This window comes from Rhipicephalus microplus, chromosome X (assembly GCF_043290135.1).
Source record: "Rhipicephalus microplus isolate Deutch F79 chromosome X, USDA_Rmic, whole genome shotgun sequence".
Lineage (NCBI taxonomy): Eukaryota > Metazoa > Arthropoda > Arachnida > Ixodida > Ixodidae > Rhipicephalus > Rhipicephalus microplus.
This window is the reverse complement of record NC_134710.1, coordinates 21878249-21901731: the sequence shown is the minus strand read 5'-3', so window position 1 is coordinate 21901731 and position 23483 is coordinate 21878249. Positions and strand designations below refer to the sequence as shown.

At 42.2% G+C, this 23483-nt stretch overlaps 1 protein-coding gene across 3 annotated transcripts in view; it reads left to right on the top strand.

The window, feature by feature from the left end:
- The window catches only part of LOC119175717 (disintegrin and metalloproteinase domain-containing protein meltrin), a 162229-nt gene that overhangs the window by 127376 nt on the left and 11370 nt on the right, over positions 1-23483 (top strand). For all 3 annotated transcript variants that reach the window (XM_075881947.1, XM_037426665.2, XM_075881948.1), the window contains 4 exons: positions 5910-5987; positions 8585-8696; positions 15480-15621; positions 16153-16516. In XM_075881947.1, the coding sequence (XP_075738062.1) occupies positions 5910-5987; positions 8585-8696; positions 15480-15621; positions 16153-16516 (696 nt within the window). The remainder of the gene's footprint in view (positions 1-5909; positions 5988-8584; positions 8697-15479; positions 15622-16152; positions 16517-23483) is intronic.

The window sequence follows — 23483 nt, the reverse complement described above, 5'->3', positions numbered from 1 at the left end:
TTAGCTACACACACTTTTTTTAGCATACATTGAAAAAACATTTCTTTTTACATTGTATGTCGCCATAATGTTTAGTGAGTAGAGCTATTATATTTGATGACATTTTTTTGATTGCATATCAAGTTTTCATTACACGTTAAGGTAATTATACTAAGGATCATCTGCAGATAAAAATTATCTTATTGAAGGAAGACAAATGAAAGCTTTAAAGGAGCACTGACATCGAATTTCAAGATCGAGATGTGCCCATCATTCGATCGCTTGGTATGCATAGGTCTTCTTGGCCAAATATGAACGCCATCTGTCGCGTAGAAGTTATTCTTATTCGATGTCAAACAGCGTAGAAAAGCTAAGGAGAAAAAACAGAAAATAGACTGCCCTGTGACATCGACACTAGTGCTACGTGTTCGGTGTGATACATTCCACAAATACCATCCTGAGTGACGATGCCCTAGTAGCGATGACGTGTGCGATCCAAGTGTTCTTATCGTAGTGCTGACTGGCACCAAAGCGCAGTAACGCAGTCGCTCGTCGCGTCTGATCTTCGTCGCACTGGTTTGAATGATTTCGTGAAATTATCAAGATAAAAAGCACCTCTAAACGATTGGCGAGAGAAAAGAGCATGCTTAAATGTGTGTTTGTCGGTCAGTATGTCCGGTAATCGTTGTGAGTTGCTGTCGTCTAGTTCGAAGCACGAAAAAAACGCAATGAGGGTGTCTTTTCATATCACGTATGTGTTACTCATCAACACAACCACTAGCTATCAAAAGTGGTACAGCGTATAGTCAGATATCATTGCTAAGAAGGAACACGCAGGTATCGTTGAATTTTGGTTCATTTGTAGACTTTGCATCTACTTAAAAGTAGTAATACCGTTAACCGTGAGAGGCTGGATAGGTGGGGCCATCTGGAGGCGCAAAAAAGAACCTGGCAAGCAGGAAACCTATTCTATTTCTCCGCTGATGCTCTTTTGCGATAGCTATATTCTATTGACCCATCTGCATATACCTGAATGCTTTGCACGTCAAAACACACCAATATAGCTAACTGAAACACACGAGCGAAAATGGCTGAAGCGTGAATCCTCGGGCACCTCTGCAGTGCTGCTTGGAATGGCGTCCATTTCGGAATCACTGTTCTGCAAAAGGTCTATGCAAGCAAAAATAATTCGCGACGTCGCGAATCGCGGGGATTCGAAGCTGCACACTACTGTATTGAATCCGAGTCGACACTTTGTAGGGCGAAGACAGCAATGCAGGTGACAAGGCATGACTGAGTGTGTCCGCCTAGCAGATGAAATGTTTGCGGAGCAGCTGAGCCTGACGTCACTCTTTTCTGTGGAGAAGTGGTGAGCTGTGGCGCAGTCTGGAGGTGACCACGAGGTAGCGCCACTGCTGGTGCTCCCAGCGCTAAAAATGGCGGGATTGGTGGCCGTTTTGAATAGTGCTAGATACCAGTGATATAAATAAATAAAAGTGATAGTTATACATCCCTCAGTTGCGTTTTATGTCACGAATCGCTGCTACGGGGTCTATAGCTACTTGCTGACGCAAAAATCTTGGCATGAGTAAATTTGATGTCAGTGCTCCTTCAAGCCAAGATTGATGGTTGACACCTCCAAATTAATAAACGTGTTAATTACAGTGCGAACCGTTGCTTTTCAAATCTTAAAAAGTGAAAAAAACAGTAAGGGGGGCAGTGCTATATTGATGCTTCTTCACTCGCTTGCTGTTTTGTTGAGTGTCTACTCAAGGGTAGTTAGTTTTGCATTCGCTTGCTTAGTAAAGTTCAGTATGAAAAAATGTTCATTTTGCAACACCTGCAGAAATAAAAGTCAATACAATGAATCTCATTGATAGGTTTTAAAAAATGTGTAAAATAAACGCATAATCTGGGAAAACCTAAAATTCAAACTCATTAAAAATTGAGGCTGACTAGCCAGCCCATATTGAGGTGAAAGGGCAAAAAAACATGGATTTCTAAAAAAATAAAGGAAACATAGAGGGACTCATCAATTTTCTAACGTCTAGCATCTCGCTGGCAGCCAGAGGATAGCTAACTAGTTCTGGTACTGATAGGAAACAATGCCGTGGTCAGGTGTGTTGAAATTGCAAGACAACCTGAATATGGTGGTTTATATCTGCTCCGACAGGTGCTGCCACTCTTTGTCATTTGTTTATTTCAACTAAGGGAAGTTGAATAATCTTCCAATTATAAATATTTTCTGACGTAAGTAAAAATAAAAGAAATCATGGTCACAAGTACACAGGATAATTCGAAGTGTTTTACGCATTGCAGAAACTTTTGTATCAACACCTAATTGGAAGATGAGTTCATTAAAAATTTGACAACTATATAAACTGGACTATTTTTTAAGATTAAAGAGTGCTGACAAGCATTAGCAACACTCATAAGTACACGATGAATACCATTAATTATTAGAATAATAGATAGGTGACCTAGTTGATAAATATTCATTATTAAAGACGGCTGTTTTTTTGTTATTTCTTATTAGACAGGGCTAGTTACTTGGCAAGCATTTATTTTAAAAGATAAGGATCACTCACTGAGGCTTGCCTTCTATTAATTCTTTACGTTGCCGCGAGTCCAAGTGCACGTCAAACCTTGATGTATGCGAAGTTTTGTACCAGCACAGGAATGAAGAAACTCGTTTAATGATTGAGGCCTGGCATACCGATAATAGTAGTACCACACGTGGGCATCAACAATAGGTCAACTTCCATGAAGAAGTAATCAAATGCCTTTACAGTTGTTTGTCTTGTAGAACCGCATGCATGCGCAGATAAGTTTTTGTACCCTTCTTTTTCATTGTTGTGCATCTTTGCAGTTGTTAGTTGGCATTTGTGGTATTTTGACTTTTTTCTTGTGTTCGTGTTTGCATGCTCTGTTTTTAGAATGGTTGACAATAATGTAAGGTGCTACATAAATTTTTAAATCTTGGTGACATTTAGTCAGAATAGGCAGTATTAGACCAAACGATAATAAAGAAGATGACACTGTACATAAATATGTAAGAAAAAGGGGGGGGGGGGGGCAGTCAAACCATAGCTCAAAATTATTGTTGCGGAATGGCACCTCCATTCCATTCCAATTCCATTAAAGGAGATTAGAATGTGCCGCAATTCAATTTCTTTTAATTTTTAGAATTGAAAAACTTAGCCCATTCCCACTTCAGGAATGGCCGGGCAGTTCAATTCTATTGCTGTAATTTCTCAACGTAGGAAAGGCTTGCCAGCTGGTATACAAAAACTTGCAGGGAACACAAGCATCTACCCAGCATCAATATGCATCCTAACTTAGAGAAGCGTTATTTAAGATATGGCTCTCAGTCACTGATGGCGACAGAAGCAAAAATTAAGAAGTGAAGGGTGGAAAGACAGCGGTCGGGTGGGGCGCCGTAGAAGGAAACAAATCGCAAGGCGTAAGGGGGGTACGCTGCTGCCGTATTTCCGGATGACGGATATCAACGGCATAGAGCCGCAGTTACATGAAGGCTAGGGACTAACGTCAGAGCAACGCAGTTTATATAAGGCCAGAATTCTAGTAAGCGCGTTGCATAGAAATGTACCATGCTTGTGATCAGCCAAGTCATTGTCCGCCATGGTGTAGCAGTGGTTAAAGTGCCTCGGCTGCTGACTCGGAGGTCGCGACTTCTGTTTCGGCTGTGGCAGTCGCATTTCGATGGAGGTGCAATTGTAGAGGGTCACATACTGTGCGATTCAGTGCACAAATTTCCAGAGCCCTCCACTACGGCATCCCTCACAATCATATCATGGTTGTGGAATGTAAAACCCCAGGTATTAATATTATTATTATTATCAGTTAAGGATATTCAAGAACACTGCCTTATTGTTAGAATTTATGCTTTGACTTACTAATGTTTGAAGTCTGAAAAACAGCGTGTAGATGAAAACGTGCCCTATTTTATAAAAGACTTAATTCTATTCCAATTGCATTCTGTGCAAAAGGCAGTAAATTCTATTGCATGCATCCAAGTGTTGTTGCCATTTTATTCTCATTCCATTTCGGGGTCCCGATAATGTGGAATGATTCTAAGTCATCCTAAGTTTGGAGTGGCTGCTTTGCTACACTCCTGTAGATGATGTAAAAGCACCTCAAGCAACATTCTGAGGTATGTTGCTTGTCAGACATCATCATGCATTACACAGATTGCATTAAAGTTAAAACTCTCCTATAAGCTCCGCCGCAGTGGTCTAGTGGCTATGGTACTTGGTTGCTGACCCGCAGGTCGCGGGATCGAATCCCGCCTGCATTTTCGATGGATGCGAAAATGCTGTAGGCCCGTGTGCTCAGATTTGGGTGCACATTAAAAAAACGCCAGGTTGTTGAAATTTCCTGAGCCCTGCACTACGACGTTTCTCATAATCATATGGTGGTTTTGGGAACTTTACATCACTCTCTCAAAACCCTCCGATAATATAGACTTCCAAATTACCACATGGGATATCCAGTATTACGTTAACACCATTTCTATTGTACGGAGAAGAGTGGATAAATGTGGCACAGATGCAATAATTTACAGGCATTCATGCAAAATGCGAAGACTGAGCAATGTTAGAATACCATATAAACGTGCGGTATACTGCACATGTGTAGTTGAGATGCTCATCATAACCATTCATAGTTTTCAAAATTGGCATCTACCTGCGTGTTAAGTGGGCCTGGCAACACTTGTTAAAGCACGGTCAAAAAACGCTGCATATGTGTAGTCGAGGTTCTTTTGAAGACGAGAACCAAATATTACAGCGTGGCATGCAGCCTGGAATTTCCAGTTCATTCCCAAAGGCGGCTGGAAATCGCTCTAGCCTTTCTACACATGTTGCCGTAAACTCAAAGTCCACAGCTGAGGACTGAGTGAGCATCGTGAGCTGCATAGTTACCACAGCCGCTGCAGAATGGTGCCACACGCCTGCGTGTACGCTTGAAATCATACTGAAAATAAGTCATTCGTTAGAAGAAAAAAAGTGAGAAGAAAGTGCTCAACACGAGACATGCTTATGAACTGACATCCCTTCTTGCGCCCTTTGTTATTCCCCCTTCATAGCTTTCAGCGTGCTTGCTAGTATGATGGAGAGAAAGCTTGTACTTAATAGATTCTAAAAGATTTTTTTGCAGTCCATTCATGAAGCAATAAACTCTGTTAATGAAGCCATTTGATGATTACTTATAGTTTTGCTGGGCCCTTTTAAACAAAAACTATTTTAAAAACAATGCTTCACTGCCCTTAAGCTTTTTTTGGCTATAGTGGCTTTTGAGTACTATGTATAGCATGTAATCATCCAAATGTTGGCCGACATCATTACTCATGCTCAGTTTGTCACATCTTGGCATAAAAGTGGTACACTGAACTTCTATCTGCTTTAGGAACCCTATACCTAGAAACACCATGCAGGCTCTAATTCTTCTCTACCTCTGTATTTTTCAAAAACCTTTGAATTTGTTGATCAGTGATCATAATGTTATCGGCGATCATAATCTTATCAGTCCATAGGATTTTCAGAACTTTCTTAACACCACAGCTGAAAATAATCGAGCTTTTTTTCCTTCATAGGGCTGCAAGGTCCATGACGCATATTCACACGTTGTCACTGGACAAATCGGGACATTAACCAGAGTGTTATCAAGACTAGCCAATCCACCTGAAAAAAAAAAAAAAAGTACTCCGCCTGCTGAAAGGGTGTATCACGTAATATAATTGTTTGAGATATTGTTCCAATTCTGATTTTACTGTTTTGTTCAAAGTAGTGAAGTGAATTTTTGTATTAGCCTGTAAATGTTATGCTAGTGACAGATTGATGGGCGACTTGTGAAGAGAAGCAATTCAGAATAGTTCTGCTCACAAACTTCATTCTCTCACTATTTTGCAGGCTTGTATGAACCAAAAGTGTGTGCCGATTGAAAAACTGTATGGAATCAAATGTCCTTATGACTGTTACAATAATGGGGTAAGTTTCAAGTCTTTTTTTTTGCAGTTTTAATACCTTAATTTTGTGTCAATGCTGCTTATCTTTAGGTATTTATTGTGGATGTATTATGTGTTTGGTTGACATGTAGAGCAAAACCTTGATATGTGGAATTAGTATATCTGCACTTTACTTCATTATATGAAACCTTGTTTGAGTCGAAGTTTGACTTTTTATGCAAGATGCAGTCACCTCAGAATTCGAAATGTTATATAGAAAGTTCCACAGTAACGCTCAAATCATATGGCAGTCTAAGAAAGGGCCACTTTTTTTATGTTGAACAAATAAACTTTGATGATCCTGAAATCTGGCAAACGAGATTTGATGTTGATCTGGCAAAGTTCTTTTTGCAGCACTGGTGCATCATGTGCAAAGCCAAAAGAATTTCATGTAGCGCATAGCGTTAATATGGGCTGAAGGGACTGACAACGGATTTTTTCTCATCCCAGTTTTTTGCAGTGCAGTGGAAATCTCACTGTTTGTAGTGTTTTTAGCTACTGCAGCTAATTTCAAAAGTGTTTGGTTATTTTATTATTAGTATTTTTCGATCCTAAAAGCCCCTGAATTTTACGATGTCCTCTAGCAATGCTGTGAAACAATAGCAATGCTGATGACCCTTCTTGCATTATACTCAAGGTTTAACTTTCATGAGTGGTTGAAACGAGTTAACCACCTTTATATTGACATGCTCAATAAGCTGGAAATATAAAAGTATTTAGAAATAAGTTTTCAGAATATTCGTTGTCACGAGATCTCTTTACAGCCTCGCGAGCTTGGTGCTTGTGGCCTCTGTGATTAGTTCTAGCAACACGCCATTGGAGGCAATCTCAGAGAACGCAAGGGGCTCTTTGTACTTTTCCAACATGTTAACAGCTGCCGACGCCCTCAGCTAACAACGTTCATGCTGCTGCTCATGAGCATCTGGCCCATATGTCAAGCGAAGGTGGTGCCACTGTTGTGCTCAGTACAGACGAGTGCATATTTGCACGCTTTATGTGGAAAAAAGCGTGCATATTTGCACGCTTTTCTATTCACATAAAGCGTGCATATTTGCACGCTTTATGTGGATAGAAAGTGTCCTGCATTGCAATGCTAATATAGCAATAACTGATAGTGGGCACGAGTAAAAGGTCGCATGATAAGTATACATGTGCACATTCACTTTTTTTTCTGCCAGAGGTGCCAAAAGTAATTTTGAAAAGAGTGAAGAAATAAAAATAGTAATTTACATTTAATAAGAAAAACAGAATTTATTTTAGACACTACAATAGACAATTCTTCTATGTGTTATCTCAATCCATGTTCTAAGTGGTTGTTGTTCACTTCAAATCAGGGGTGACTTCAAATCAGGGGTCTCAAACTTACTTTAGTCAGTGGGCCACAGTCGTGCATTTTACTACTACAAAGGCCACTTGGTACAGGGTTAAGGTAAAAGTGAGGGGTGGGTGAATCAGCGGCTGTAGTTTGTACATATTGTCAGAAAATGTACGTTACAATTTAAAAGGACTCCTTTCCACATCTCATGTATGGGCTGTTTTTGAAGATTTGGCACACAGGATTTCAAGAACACGTCAATAGCGATCGCCAAAATGACTAAAATCTGGTCACCAATTCTGAAATCTAAACAGTTTTTGTTTAGTGGTTATATTTCAACACATCGTGACCACAAGGTGTGGGTTCGGGCTAGTTGATACTTCATGATCAACTAATTTTTCCACAAAATGTTTTTAGACAACTGATAAAACATACAAAAATTTGTGCAAACTTCTAATTGAATTTTTATTATCAAAACGAGACATAGGTATATCGAATTGAGAATAACTGTCAAACCTCTGTATTGCCACAAGCCCATTTATACCTAAAAAGGAAGAATGTGGAGTAATACACCAAAAATGTTGATTGCATGGAAGGTCCTGTACAAGTTGCCACTCTCGTGGGGGCAGCCTTATATTGGAAAAACTGGTTTTCTGTGTTTAAACCACCGTCTGTGCGAGCATGCAAACAGAGTGGAAAGGGCCTGTGATGGAATATTGGCTATTTATTGCCACAAGTGTGGGCATTACTGTTTTTTATGACGGTGACCAGTGCATGTGAAAGATTGTGGAGGCGAATATACGTTAGAATAGAATGTGGCCAAAAAATGATAAGTATTTGTCTAAAGATTTTGCCATAAAGTTTCATACAATATTACGTATAGTTTTTGCTGTCAATGATTGCAGTCAATGTGACTGCTTATTACGAGACGCAAAACGCTGACAATGCTGTAAACGCAAGTTTTTTCAAGCATTTTAGTGCAGCACAGTGTTTCATATAGCAGATGTTCTGCTGTGTGGGAGTTCAATATACGTATGCTGTATTCCCATAATTTTGCATGAGAAATTCAAGGGGATTTCTCAATTGTTCGAAATAGCCAATAATTCGATATATTCAAGTTCAATATATCCGGAATTGACTGTAGTATATACTGCTGAAGCAATTTTGGTAAAACTTCAGGGCTTGCAGTACGGGTTTTTTTTTAGTGAAACAGTTACTGTGCTGCAGAAGCTATGATGAACGCATTGATCTGTTATCTTGCGCAGGTTTGCAACAGTCGTGGTAACTGCCATTGCATGGTGGGCTATGCACCTCCATACTGCAATTATCCAGGGCCTGGTGGCAGTTCAGACAGTGGGCCTGCATCAGACCCCTCAGGTACCTACAGGCTCATGTGCTGGCAAAGACCTTTCGAGAACAGTTGCCTTGTATCAGGAGCTGAAGGAATACTTTTACATTAGCATGTACTATTTTCTCTGATATATATCTTATTTTCATAAAGAAACTTACTATTGTATATTAACTTTGATCCTTCTGAGAGGGTGGGCTGGAACAGTCTAAATGTATTCCACATATACTATTGTCCTCTGGCAGTGACTGCACCATAGTTATATTAGCATTAATGCATTATTTACCATTCAGTTCTACAAATTATAAGTGACATTAGGACGATGTTTCTTGTTCTTCAACAGTTCCTTTGAGACTTATCTTAAAACTCGCATTTAGTTTGAACCTGCATATAGTACGACATCTGTTTCGGGGATAACAAATTGAAGTAAAAAACTTTTCACTCCAATATAGCCCAAGGAAAAGGGGAACTAAAAACATTTAGTATTCTCTCACTTAAGAAAGGAAAAATAGACGATCGCCGAATTGCCTTGTGGCTTCGTGCTGTAAACTGGTGATTGTATATTTACTCTTTCTTAACTCTTCCGCCACCTTGCGGGGATCCACCGAACTAATTTGCATAATTCACACACTTGTTCATCGTCATCTGATGCACTTTATTCCGAAACTCCGTAGTCAGACATGGCCTCCCACAGCACCCTGTCTTGCGGTTGCTGTACACATTCCAGCAGGGTCTAAGAGTCTAAAATACTGCATAAAATATTTTTTGGCAGCTGAGATCGCCTTGCTTTTATAGGCAGTTGAATACTGCTTTTGCGGTCCTCACATTGCACAGAGAAGTACATTTGGTACAATCATGGGTGTCGGGAAGTGTGACTAACGCTAACGCTACCTAATGAAGAAGCCTGATGATGATAGCGCCACGCAATGTCGAAACCGAATTCTCGGCTTAAAATTCTTGGAATCTGAATCAGGAGCCGAAATTTTAGATCCTATAAACTACGAGAAAAAAAACTGAACTATTTGCAAACTTTTATGATAATTTTAAACTAACCTGCAACACGGCAGCCACTGGATATATAATGCTGCCTTGCCACAGTGGACACATACACGCTAACAACAAAAGTTTATGGTGTGTCAGCTTCCCAACAGCTGCAATTTCTTCTCTATTATGTTATTTATAATTTAGCTGGTTATTTTAATGAACTTCAAGCTGAAACAATTATTTAGAGGTTATATTCTGACATGAAGTGAGAATATAGCTTTTTCAAACACTTTGCATCCTGCGAACTTTTGCTCTTGGGTGTACTATTGTGAAAAAAAAGTGTTGAGATCATGACTGCAGTGAAAAAAAGTCTTTGGTCTAATTAGCAGCCACTGTCATATAGAGAAGAAGGTCTTGAAATAATTTTCATAATTTTTTGCCCACTCATTGAAGTGGTCGCACAAGTCCTTTGGATTATTATGAGATCGATTTAAGGTGCTTTGAAAATTTTTGGCATCCAGTTTTTCGGACTTCCTGCCTAAATTTCAGGTCCAAAACACTATTGAGCCCCCACCTCTGCCACATTTATCTCCATGTTGGAACAAGCGTTTTCTTGGCTCAACACATTTGACTATAGTAGAACCTAAAAGGCAGCTTTGCTGCAATACGAAAATGTAATGAGGGGAGGCATATTGAAAATTTGGAAGGGCCACTGTTAATCTGATGTGACTGTATTTGTTTTGGGCAATAGTTGTACAAAGTAAAATTCCAGTGAAAATCGATTTGAATGGCGAACGCTATTAGAATAATATTCAAAATTTTGATTATTTCACACCCTTGTATTGAAGCTTTAAATATTGGCATTGTTACTGATTGTAGCAAGGCACCACACCAGATTTTCAGACAGTCCAATTTTGAGACATCAGGCGTGCGAACAATAAATATTGGCTTCTCAGCATTTGTATGTCCTTCCTATTATTCCACCTTTCCTCCATCAGAATCTCAGTAAAACTGCGAAATGAAGATCTGGCCTCCATTTTTTCTCTTGGTAATCAACCTCTTCTTAAAAAATTTGAAAAAAGTCACAGCTTTGCCGCAAAGGTGAAGCAATGAACGCGATAGCAATAAATTCGAAGGTCACGCGAAGAATGGAAAGCAGATTGAAACCTGTTCCGCGTTTCTCACGCACAAATGACACACGAAATGTACTCACAGGTACAGAGGCACACAAATAAGCATCTCAGTTACTTCGCTGTGTCTGAAAAGTGCGCGCTTTTCGCAAACGGAGGCTGCAATGATTGCAGTGACCTTTGTGCGCCCTGTAAATACAACAGAATCGTTCCAGGTAAAGCCTGAGGCCAGCCAAGATGTACTATCGATCCTCCCATCGTCCCTACCGCAGATAAGGGCACGCGAGGGAGCGTCGTGGCTCCCCTCCTTTAAGCAGGGCAAAGTACGCATGAGAGATTAGAGCGCACGCCCTCATTGTGCCATCTTGCTGATAATGCTGAAAACACGATAATTCCCTTGAGATGCCCGTCAGCAGCGGTAAGTGGTAGATATAAATAGCTTGCCGTTAGAACGTTGAAGGACGTGCTCCCGGGTGGCTCAATGGTTAATGCCTGGAACTCCCGATTCACAGAATCTATGTTTGATTGCACTCGTCGGAGTCCTTTTTTGGTTTTTTTTTTCTTTCTTGCATTTTCATATATATAGATCCTTATACACATACAGGGAGTGACGGCGACGCTGACGTCATTCTTTGTCAGTCTAACTTGCTCTGGCATTCCTTTTTAGTATCCCTTTAAAGGGGTCCTCAAAGCTTTTTCAAGCCATGAATTTTAGTTGCTAGTTCTGCAGAATAATGGTTGCATAGATAAATAGAGCAACAGTGGTGACAAAAGGAATATGTATTGTGTAACGTAGCATGAACAAAAAAGCCCTGCACTTGAATCTCGCACTTTTATCTCTAAGCCAGTTCGTTCCTCATTGCCAATCGTAAGAATTATAACAGCCATCTGAAGGAAGATTGCACATCATGGTTGCCTGTTCTATCTGGTATGCTGATGGTGCTCTTAGTATGGGTGGGTGTGAAAAAGCGTGGAGCCATGTGCCATGGTTATACTGTGGTTGTTCTGGAGCGACACGCACACATGTACTTCATTTACAAAATGAGGCGATAATTCCTTGTTTTAGCCACTTTGTGCGAGACAAACAAAAACTTTTGTTATTCTCCTTTATTCGTCCTTGCTTGTCTCATGCAAAGTGGCTAAAAGATTAATTTGTTCCAACTAAGCCGGCTAGTACTATTGCTTCAGGTGATAAAGTTGTGTATGAATGCACAGGCAGGTGTGCACACATTTTTGTAAATTGTAGCAATGCTTGGAAACCAGAGGTGACAGTGCACTCAACACCCCCACGATGTTTTAAGTTGCAGTGCTTTTTTGTCGCAACCGTTTCTGCAGAAGTGCTGAAAGTGCAAAAAGCAAAGTGAAACTAATTCTCAAGCACAAGTTTTAGTGGTTCTCTGCAACTTTGTTTTTAACCAATCAAGGGTGTGTGAGTGGTGGTATCATTTCTGGGAGAAATCCTTCTGCTGAGCACCACAAGGCAATGATGCAATCAGCAGCAATGTAGTGATTTGCTTGCAGATATAAAATACTATGAAAAATATTTTTTGTATTAGTGCTCTGATCTGTACTGAAAGCACCTCCAATGACCAGACTATGCAACCTGCAACAGTGAGGCTGTGGCCTGAAAAGTGTTCAAGGGCCTCATTAAGAGAAGATACAATTAGGAAAAAAATGTTGCATTAATTTGCAGCCTAGGGCAATGAAACTTTTGCTGTATATTTAGGCTTGTATGCTGATCGAAAATATGTAATTATGTAGTTTTATAATAAGTTGCACAGTTTTCGTTTTGTGCCATGACGATGTGTAAAGCATTGTTTTGGATGAACTTTTTATGCCTCTAAACATTTGTGGTTCTGAGCCATTATTGGCTTATATTGCTCCACATTAACTGTAGAATACAAATAAATTTTAAAAAGAGTGCATATAAGACATTTTGATAGTCAAGTAAAAATTGTAATGTAAGAATTCTTAGAATCCTCAGCTCATACTAGTTGCTTACTTTTAAGTTTGTTATAAATATATGGGTTATATGAAGCTTTAAAGAAAATACTTGCACCCTTCAAGAAATATGTGGTCAAAGTTTCGTCTTGAGCGGGCTGTCAGAAATATCAAAATCATGATGTCTAAACTAAAAAAGTTGCCCAAAAATGGATCTTGAGAAAAACTCATATTAAAGTATGAGTGCAAGCTCATTTGTGGGGAAAAGATATGCCTTTTTTTAGATGATTTTTTCCATCGTGATAGCTTGACAACCCTTGTTTTTCTTCATGCAAAATTCTCATGCAAAATGCAATGGCAAGCAACCAGGTGACGATTTCCAGGTGACTCTAGACTATGAGCACGAGTTTTTTTAGCAGCCACCTTGTGCTCTTTAAAAGCGATTTTAAACCTACTTCGTGTTTAATTATAATCTTCAGGTTTTTTTCTGTGTGTGCGTGAAAGTAGAAGAATTTAACTTGTGAAAGCAAATAAAAACAAACAAATTTGCTTTTTTCGACTCTCACCTCCCCTTAATAAGCTGTGCTCACCACTGCCTACAAGGCACTGAGGCTTTTAGCCATTTGGCTCGTGAACCACTATTGGCAACCTTCTTTGTAACATTTTTCAACCGGTACAGAAGTGAATGCTGACTTTGTGTAGACAGTTCTGCCGACATTGTTGATTTAACCTGGTGGAATTATCCTGTGAATGAAATCAAGTGAGAGGCAGAAAAAAACTGCAAATATAGTGCTCACCAAGTTGGCTGCACTTGCTCCTATACAGCGCATTCTTGAATGGATGATGCACCACATCATGTAGGTTCAAAGTAGAAAGCATAAAAATTACACTAGAGTGCCCGAATTGCATGAAAATTACTAAATGTGCAGCAAGTACTTTAGCACAAACAACATACCGTATAAAACCATTGGGATTTATTTTCACAGAATTAGACTTTCTTTGCTTAACGTTAGTCGTCATCACTCTTAAAGGACCCCTGACACCAAATTCGAAAACTCGAGATGCTTGGGTTGTTTGAGGGTCCTGCATTCGTAGCCACCTCGGACCGATTATTACGAGCATTGCCTAGAAGATATCTTAATTTGGTTTTAAAGTAAGCGTGCGTGCTCCTCCAAGTAACCAGGTACAATCGATATTTTCTGTGGTTTCACGTAGACAGGGAATCCCCCTGTGACATTGCTGAAGTCAAGAACAATACCCCCACTGGTACCTGGCGAGCACTGTTGTTCGACACCCCTCTTGCTCTGTTGTCAGGCTGCTCTCAAGGTCGTTTAGGCTGCTTACGCCAGGAATGCTTTTCTTTTTTCTGGCGAGGATACGCTCAAAGCACCCACATTGTTTCATTCTTCAATGCCTGCGGGTCCTCTTATTTGAAAACAGCATGTTTCAGTGTCACCGAAGCTTGAGGGCACGTAGTCTCAAGCGCTGCTCTGCCGTGGGACGCTAGTTTCTTATGGTATTTAGGTAGGCGTTTCAAACTGATGCAAAATGGTCCTGAATTAATGCCACTAGCATTAATTATATGATGCATTAGAGCATTTGCGATATAGTTTTGGCATTACCAGACACAAAGCTACAATTTACTGTAAAAACTGGCAAACAAAACTTTCGGTGTCAGGGATTCTTTAAGGTGTGCACCATCGTTTTGAAGAAATGCATTATGTTGTCCACCATATGGCTGACAGAACACTTGACATTCTCCATTTACCAAACAACTGCTCAGCAATCAGAAACAAGGTGGTGGTTTACGCCTAGACTGAGTCCATGTTGCGACGCATCTAATTTCCCAGACGAATGAAAACGCGTGGTGCAACTTGTTGCGTTGCTTCTGGTTCATGTGTTGCTTGTAATGCTTTGTGAACAAGGGAGCCATATTCGTTCAATATGTTAACTAATGCCTTTGACTTGGTCAGGAACCATGGTTTAATTTATAACATGCTGCTTTACCAAACTAGCCATCGTAAAGCTAGCAACAGCTCACCTAGCATTTAAGTATGTATTTCTGATAATATTGGAAGTGGCACATTTGTATTGCTATGCTCAAACTTATTCTGACTCCATCTGCACTCATGAAGGCAATGGTGATAACACTGTTCAGGCTGGCCCTGACAACAGGTTGTTACAAATATATTTTCAATTTTTTATAAGACCCAAGCAATTTCAGGATGTGACATCAAAAAAAAATTAGTTAAATAAAGTAATTATTCATTGGTTGCTATTGCTTCTATAATAAATTATTTCTCAGCAAGGTCAAAACTATACATTTTCCACAGCAGATGATGCACTGTACCCTAAGCACTACTATAGTAACCACAAGGGATCAAGTGCTTCTAAGATGGTCAGCCAAGTCCCAATTACCCAGCAAAAGCTAATTTAAGCATCAATAAAGCCAAAGTTTGGTCCTGTATAATTGCCTAGCCACTGGCCAAAAGCTGTGGTCAAGATCAAATCAATCAAAAGAGCTGATTCACTGGAGTCGCACTTGTACAAGTGGGCTTTATTAGTTAGAGTCTTCACACTATGTTTATGCTGATTGTCGAGTAAGTATTATGCCACTTGATAGTTTATGCTCATCACTGATAAGAAATTGTTTCTGTTAGTTGTAAGTAGGTTGACTGATATCCTATTTACTGATAAGAAATTGTCTCTGTTAGTTGTAAGTAGGTTGACTGATATCCAATTTCTGTTTTCTTTCAGCTGGTTACAGTTTTATGGTGTCCATGTACATCATTTTCCTGTGCATTGTGCCTCTGGCTGTGATCACCAGTTTCTCCATCTACTACTTCCGGCGTCATCTAAAAACATGGTGGATGACGAAGGCTCGCAAGGCAGCAATAAAGTAAGTTGTTTCTTTATTATCACATTTCAAAATCTATGTGCTAGTTACTTGATAACACTGCTGCACACATGGTTCTATGTTCAGAAACTGGAACTCGAGAACTGAATGTCAAATGGTAGCAAGAAGTGCACACAGTCACCTGAAAAATTCTAAAAAAAAATAAATTCTAAATAAACTTTGTTTTTCGCAGGTTAATTTTCTCATATGTACCTGAGGAGTGGCTGAGCTTGTACAATGTTGCCCTTATGGTAGGCAGTTCTGTGACCTTGCAGCAAGATGAAAGTCAAGAGTCCCTGTCAGACTTCAGCCACAGCTAGAAGCAGCTGTGCATCAAGTTCATTAAGGCTTTTGTGCAGGTGTTTGTGCATGCAACAACAAATTCAGCGGCACTCTCAGGTCAATAAAGTATAGTCGAACCAAGTAACCTGGAACTGGTAACAGTATAGGAACAATAACGTGCGTAACGTTTTCTAGGCAATCATTGACTGCGCACTATCTAGGCCTTGTCTAATGTGCTCTGTCCATTACCAGGAGTCGTGCACAGCAGGTGGGCCTTGACAGGCGTGGAGGTCGGCCTCTGTCCAAGTTCAACATTGATGCCGAAGCTATCAAGGCACTCAATATATCAAGCCCAGTCGCGCAACACATGGCACCACAGGAGCCACTAGTACCCAGCGCACCACCATTGCCACCACCACAGCATCAGAAACCACACCGCAGTGTGAGCCGTGAGCGTGGCAGTTTTCGTAGCGTGGACATCTCTGGACCTGTGCTGCAGAGCTCAAGCAACAGCCACATCACTCCAACCCGCCCAGCACCTGCCAGACCTGCACCTGCCCGGCCTGCCCCAGGGCGGCCCGTGGGCGTCCAGCGGGCACCTTCCTGTCCATCACAGGTTGGTATTGTCGGCTCTGTGCACCATTCACAAAAGTGAAACAGGCGGAAGAGCTTTTCTGAAAGAATGCTTATACTGCTGAAAGCTGTTCTGTAAGAAGATGATTACAGACTTTTGAGGGATATAGTTTTGCAAGCTCATTAGAAGGAGCACTGACACAAAATTTTGAAGGCGAAAGAACTTGTGGGATAGATTTGTTTGGGCACACACACATTATCTATAACATATAAATGGGTGATGTAGCCTAGAATGTATTTTAAATCAATTTTAAAGTGTGTGTCGCAGCACCACACATGAAACACGCCTCTGGTTACCATGTAAGCAACCAATCACCACCTGTATCACAAGTTTGTGCTGGCTGTCATGGCCCTCGGGCACTCTTCTCTAGGAGACCTTTCCAATGGACAGAGGAGACAGGCTTGTCTCAGAGTACAAAAGCTGATGTCCTTGCTTGAGCAGTGCATTTTTTGGTGGGTCACACATATTTACAAGGGCTCAAAGGGAGCCTTTGTTGAATAGATTTGTCAAGATGGCACTCATGTGCACATCATTTTTTTTGTGCTCACGTGGCCAGCTTTGTTTACATGGGAACCACCCTGGGTCCCGTCTCACTTGGCACTCTCTGGAACCAAAACTCCAACTGGGCGGCATAAAACCATCTCCAAATAATTGACCATTGTGCTTTCGAGCAAACGAGCTTTCTATCCATGATAAGTGGGTTATTAGCTACATATTACAACTGAAAAAGCAAGATGCAAAATTTTTGTGTCAGTGTTCCTTTAATTAAGCTTATCGCATAAAATGTTAAGGTCTCTATGGTCTGTTACAGCCTTAGAAAAAAAAAATCTCACCTCCACTCACAGTCATCACTGCCCCTCCCAAAAAGAATTTGCAAAATGCTCCATTCAATAAAGCCTACTTTTTTTCAGGGCGTACAGCACTTTTCAAGCGTTTTAGATAGTTGATTTTTCCGTACCGTTGCAAGTTGATGTCACTAGTTGTAGGTCGGAAACTTGAACCTCCTGATAAGCTTAGACAGGAATTCTGACGTTGCTGCTCAGCTGAATGTAATGTTTTGGGTAGTAATAGTGAGCTGTTAGCTCTTAATATGCATAGTATATTTACATCAGCTGATAACAAGTACCAGTGGTTTCAACAGAAACCAGCTACTAGCACAATTGTATTTCACAGGTGAAGGGCAGGCCTGCCGCAGTGCTGTAGGCAAAGCTTACATTTTTTCTTAGGTTGCAACCGCCTTTAGAGTTATGGTTAAAACAGTCATACTGCCACAGAAAAGCCTGCGAAATGAGCTAATGTAAGTGTGAAGCGAACAAAAAGTCAAAACGAAAGTCAAAACAAACTGGCCCGATACAATTGTTTATTGAGTTACACTTCTTGACACGTTGGGTTTCCCCCATACAGAACTTTACACATAGACTTTCTTTGGATTTGGTCAGACTGTTTTTAATTATGGGATGTCATGTTGAAGATGGTTGTAAGGTCTCTCACTGCCAATGTAGAAAATGGTAGATAGATGACCATTCAGAGTTTCTTTCCCAGATATGTACATGCAGTCGAGCCCACATATAGAGGCTCCGCTTAAAACTAACTTTCGCTCTAAAATGAACAATACCCGCATGACCGTGGAAATTTACATTATTTCAATGGCTCAAAATCCCACTTACAACAAACATCTCTGAGCGTCGTGGATCGGTTACAGTGAACAGAGTCGGCGCTCTGGCTACTTACTGGGAAACCACTTTTGACCACAGATAAGCCATCAGCGAGATGTGCGTAGGTTCCTATTACAGTCAGCTGCTGATTTTTCGGACTCTCTAGGGAGCGAAAAATTGTCCGAAAATTCGGGCAGTCCAAAAAAATCAATACAAGCAAAAAAAAAAGCATTATTTTACAGATAATTTTCTATGCAAGCAAAAAAACGTGCCATTTTGCTAATATTTCTCAATGCAAGCAAAAAACGCATCATTTTATTGATATTTCTCAGATCAAGAGGGTCAAGGTCGAAGTACCAGACTTCCAGAACTCTGCCAAAGCATCAGTGGGGTGGCTCTGAATAGAGCTGTTAAAAAAAAATGCATGCAGCCGACAGCGGGTGCCGTCAGAGCAGCCGGTGTTAGAGCTGCAGTGGCTTGAAAAACTTGTTGATCCTTGTTTGAACGGCGTTCTGCTTGCATGTGATCACATTCGCTTCGATCTGAGCAAGGGTCATGTCATCACTGTACACCGATGACAGCGTCATCAATGCTCGCATCAATTCGGCGGTCGTAGGTGGCGCAGGCGTTGGTTTCTCTTTTTCGGCATCGGAGTCATCTGAATCCGCCATAACCTGACTGATTATTTCGTCATCGGTTAGCTCTGCGCAGAAGTCGAGCTCTTTGTCAGCATTACGAACCACTCAAAAGTTATTTTCGTGGGCATGGAAGCACCAGCAGAGCGGAGGTCGTTGATAATATCGTCCATGAGAGGGCACAAGTCAGTCACACTCTCGCTTTCTTTAGGCAAGCCTGCTGCCTCTGTGTTTAGTACGAAGCCCGCGTGGCGAAAGCAGTTGCAAAGCGTGTCTTGCGTTACTGCCTTCCATGCGTTCGCAAGCATTCCGACAGCAGACCAAAGGTCAACGCTGTAGCCTTTACCGTTTTCCGAGCACAGCACCATGCGGTTGAGTGTACGTGAACAATACAAAAGTTTCAGATAACGAATAACGCCTTGGTCTATTGGTTGGAGGATCGCAGTCGTGTTGGGTGGCATGAATTCCAGCTGGATAATAGCCTTCAAGTTATTAATGTGACCATGAGCAGCGCAGTTGTCAACGAAGAGCAGAACACGTCTGTTCTGTTGTTCAAACTTCCTGTCCAACCTGCGGACGTAACTCTCGAACAACTGCTGCGTTACCCATGCCTTTTTGTTGGCTTCGTATAACGCTGGCAGTGTTGCCCCTTTAAAACACCTCGGGCTCTTGGACTTCCCGATTACTAACAAAGGAAGTTTCTCGCTGCCAGACATGTTGCTGCGGACAAGAACGGTCAGTTGTTCTTTGCTATGCTTGCCATCATGGCATGCGTCACCTGCAAAAGCGAGTGTTCTTTCCAGCAGCAGCTTGTAAAGCAAGCAGTTTCGTCGCAGTTGAAAATGCTGTCAGCAGAGAACTGCTGCAACAAAGACTGGAGTTTTCCACTGCGGTACTGTGCAATAACTGCACTGTCGACGGCGCTGCTTTCGCCACACATCTTCTTGAACTTGAGGTCATTCCGATGCTTAAAGTTTCTCAGCCATCCATCACTGAACTTAAAATCCGTGATGTCCATTCGAAGCATGAGAGTTTCCGCTTTTTGTCTCAAGATGCAGCCTGAAACTGGCAACCGCTTGGCAATCATTGAATTAAGCCACACGACAGGAGCGTACTCAAGCTTTGGATGAACACCTTGGCTTGCATTCATCTTTTGGGCACCAGACGGTTTTTCGGCCGCTTCCACGATCTTGTCTTTGTTCCTCAGGAAATCGGAAACTGTTTGCTTGGAAATGCCGAACTCCTTGCTCACGTCAACCTGCGATCGGCCACTCTTCACTAACTTAATAATGGCGGCTTTCTTCTCCATCGCTAACCGACGGTACTGTTTTCCGCACTTCGATGCCATCGGCGAGGACGACGAAGGCAGAGTGGGGGCCATCGCAGGCAAGGGAAATCCTCACGATGTGAACAAAGGAGTTTGCTGACGAGCGTCGAAGCACCTTGGCTTAGCGTTGCAGAGTGCACTTCACACGATCGCACAACCACGCACTAGGCTAGCCAAACACCATGTGGGTTGCGTAAACAAAACGGCACGACGGCAGGCGACGGTGCCTCGGGTACTAGGAGGTGGCACTGGTAAACATTCGAGATAGCCAGCGTGGCCTGACCAAATCGGTGTGTGACGGTTAGTTTTAGTTCGAAGTGGTGAAACGCTTCGCGAAAGCGCTGCGCGGGAAGCCAGAGTGGCACGCACGAACACAAGCACTAAAGCGAAAGGAACTTTATTGGCGCCAAAAAATTTCCGGGTGAATAGTTTCGATTGTCAGCGAAGCACCCTTGCACGATAAACACGGCCAGTGTAAGGAATCTCGGAGGTCGTGTATGTTTCTCTGCTAACGACCAACAAGTCCAAGCAACAGATGCCGCCACAGTAGACCGGTGTGCTCATTTATGTGATCGTAATCGCGTGTGACGCAGTTGTGGTGGTTTCCACTGGAGGTCAGTGGTGGTTTTTGATCTTTCGTCGCGTCAAAAAGTCCGGAAATTGGACTCCAAGGGTTCTAGCGTCTGAAATTTCAGACTTCCTTATACATTGATTCTATGGAGCTCGTGGCGGTGCCGCAAAGATGTCTGAATTATCGGGCATGTCCGAAAATTCAGGTGTCCGAAAAATCGGCAGTTGACTGTATTAAACGCCGACCCTGCCTCTGCAGCCCTCTACTTGTCGCTCTCCACGACCGGTTTTTCTTATGCACCCCCTCCATCCTTTATCCCCCCGCTACTCTGAGTACCCCACATCGCCAGACGAGGCCCACGTTTTCATTCGGCTACCGATCTTTCGAAGACTGATGGGCCAACTAGCTTCTCCTCAACTTTTGATTGCTGATTTTGTTACACTATCGTTGGCATCCCTGGCCTGGAGTGACCAAACCATTTGCCAACATCATCGATCATAGACTGTACCCGATCGTCTGCATATATGTCTTGTCTGCATCAGTGTCGTATTGTTCCAGTGCACGCGCTTGCGCTACCCACTGACTTTGATAACTTGCGATTCGTTCCATGTTTAGGACCTGTTCTTGCTCACTTCACACTCGGGTGTGAGCGCGATCTTTGCACGCATTCAGAAGCGTAAAAGCGCCTTTTACATGGAACGTTTCACAAATTATTGAAGTCGGTGAGGCAGCACAAGTTTGCCGGCACCACAAGGTGCTTCGTCGACCTTTGCGCGCGAAGACCGCTCTCTCAAGTTTTCTTACACACGAGTTGCGCATTTCGTGGACCCCACTAGCAAGCTACCTGACCTGCCTTCTTCCCGCGTGTTTTGGTTTTCAAGGTCGCCTTCCCGCTGTATGCTCCCCTCTCATCACTCTATCTCAACTCCTTCACGTGTCTCTCACAAGTATGCTCTCCTTCCTTTATCACTACCCCGCCTGTCTTCACAGCTCCGCGACGCCATCTGCCAGCCACGCTGGCTTGAATTCAGAAGTTTCGGTTTCTTACTAGAAATGGGCGCAAAGTAGTTCTACGCGTGCTGGCGTCTACATTGTGCGTGCGCATCTTGCTTGCGGTTGGTGTGCGTGTGTGGTCGGGTTGGCAGACGGGAGGCCTTCCACGCTTTTTTCTGCCACTCAACAGAACATCGAAAGTGTGACAGTTTGGCTTGGACGTAATTCACATGTTTAAGACATTATAGTTGCGGCATTGTGGAGCGCTTGCTCATATCTGTTGACCACCCGGAAGCTAACTTGCTGTTTTGGGTGTCCCTGTATTCAGCTGTGGAGATGGTAATTGTGAGCGGCAGTGAAGGCTGAATATGTGCGAAACTTTTTGCGAGGCTGACTTCGTTGATGTCGGACCTGATGCCGAGCCTAAACTTCTGAACTAGACCACTTTGACGGCAGTTTGTGGCAGCGTGTCGTCGACATCCACATGGGAAGGCGTGTGGGACATCTGTTGCGATAATTTCGTTACGGTCGATAATGATACCGACACAGTAGAACTGTGCACAGATGGGGCATTGTGAATGAAGTGCACGGCAAAAGCGATTTGGAGGAATTGGATGGCGCAGTCGATGAAACTTTGGAGCTAGTGCCCACGAGCGTGCTTGTAGCAATGGGCTGTTTGCAATGCCCACAGGCTATAGGTGGCACGCCGTACAATGGAAGATGGCTGTGGGAGGAGGGTCAGCCCGCAAACTCGCACAGGAAAAGATAGCACGCACGGACATTGTGCCCCATGCTGCTTTCACCTGATGAACTCTTGATTGTTAAATGAATGTATATCAAACCAAAGTACTTTCCCAAACAATAGGAACTGCTAAATGTTTGCTACCTCATTTTTTGTCACAGTGCGTAGGTTGGTGATGTCAGATGATCGATCGTGCATCAATGAAGCCTTGTGTAATTCTGTGCGTGCTACAGAACTGCGCAAACTAGAATTGATGTATGAACTGAACGCCACTTCGAGGTAATTGGTACCGAGCCTGCCTGAGGGATTTGCTGTAGTAGTAGGCTGCTAGCGAGTAGTGCGCTCTCATGGCTGCATGGAACCAAATGTTTAATGTGGTGATGGATTGCAGACACATTACGCCATCATCATTACCTGCGCTATCAGCAACATGGAATTGCTTCTTCAATAAAACACAAGCATTTAACTTCTCATTAAGTAGTGCTTGTGTCACTGCCATGATCAGACTCTTGACCATGCGCAATTCACTGCACTCAGATGTTGCTGGTCCCATCAGGCTGATCTAAATAAGAATATTGAATAGAATATGCTTGTATGCTTTTTACAATGTTAAAATTGCGAAAATTTGTCTAACGTCGTTCTGAAGGGATTGGTGAAGTGCAGGAGAAGCAGAGATGCATGGGTTGCAGTCGAAACTGCACATTTAATTGCTCTAATCATTTGGTTTCGCTGGTCGAGCTCGAGTGTGTTGGCGGCATGCGGTGCTTCATAATATCTACTGTAATTGGGTTACATGCAATGCACAAAAAAAGCTACGCTCTTATTTTGACGTCCTTGAAGGATATTGTACTATAAATACAATCAAAGTGACTTACGAGCGTGAAACAACGTTAACGCACGAAGAGACGTAAAGTGAGCCTCGCTCCTCCTGAGTTTGCAGCGGATCATTCACCGCCGTTGTCACTCTCTGTGCGTTGACAGTCTTCTATGTCCAGTAAAAAGTCCTCGTCGGTCATAATGGTTTCT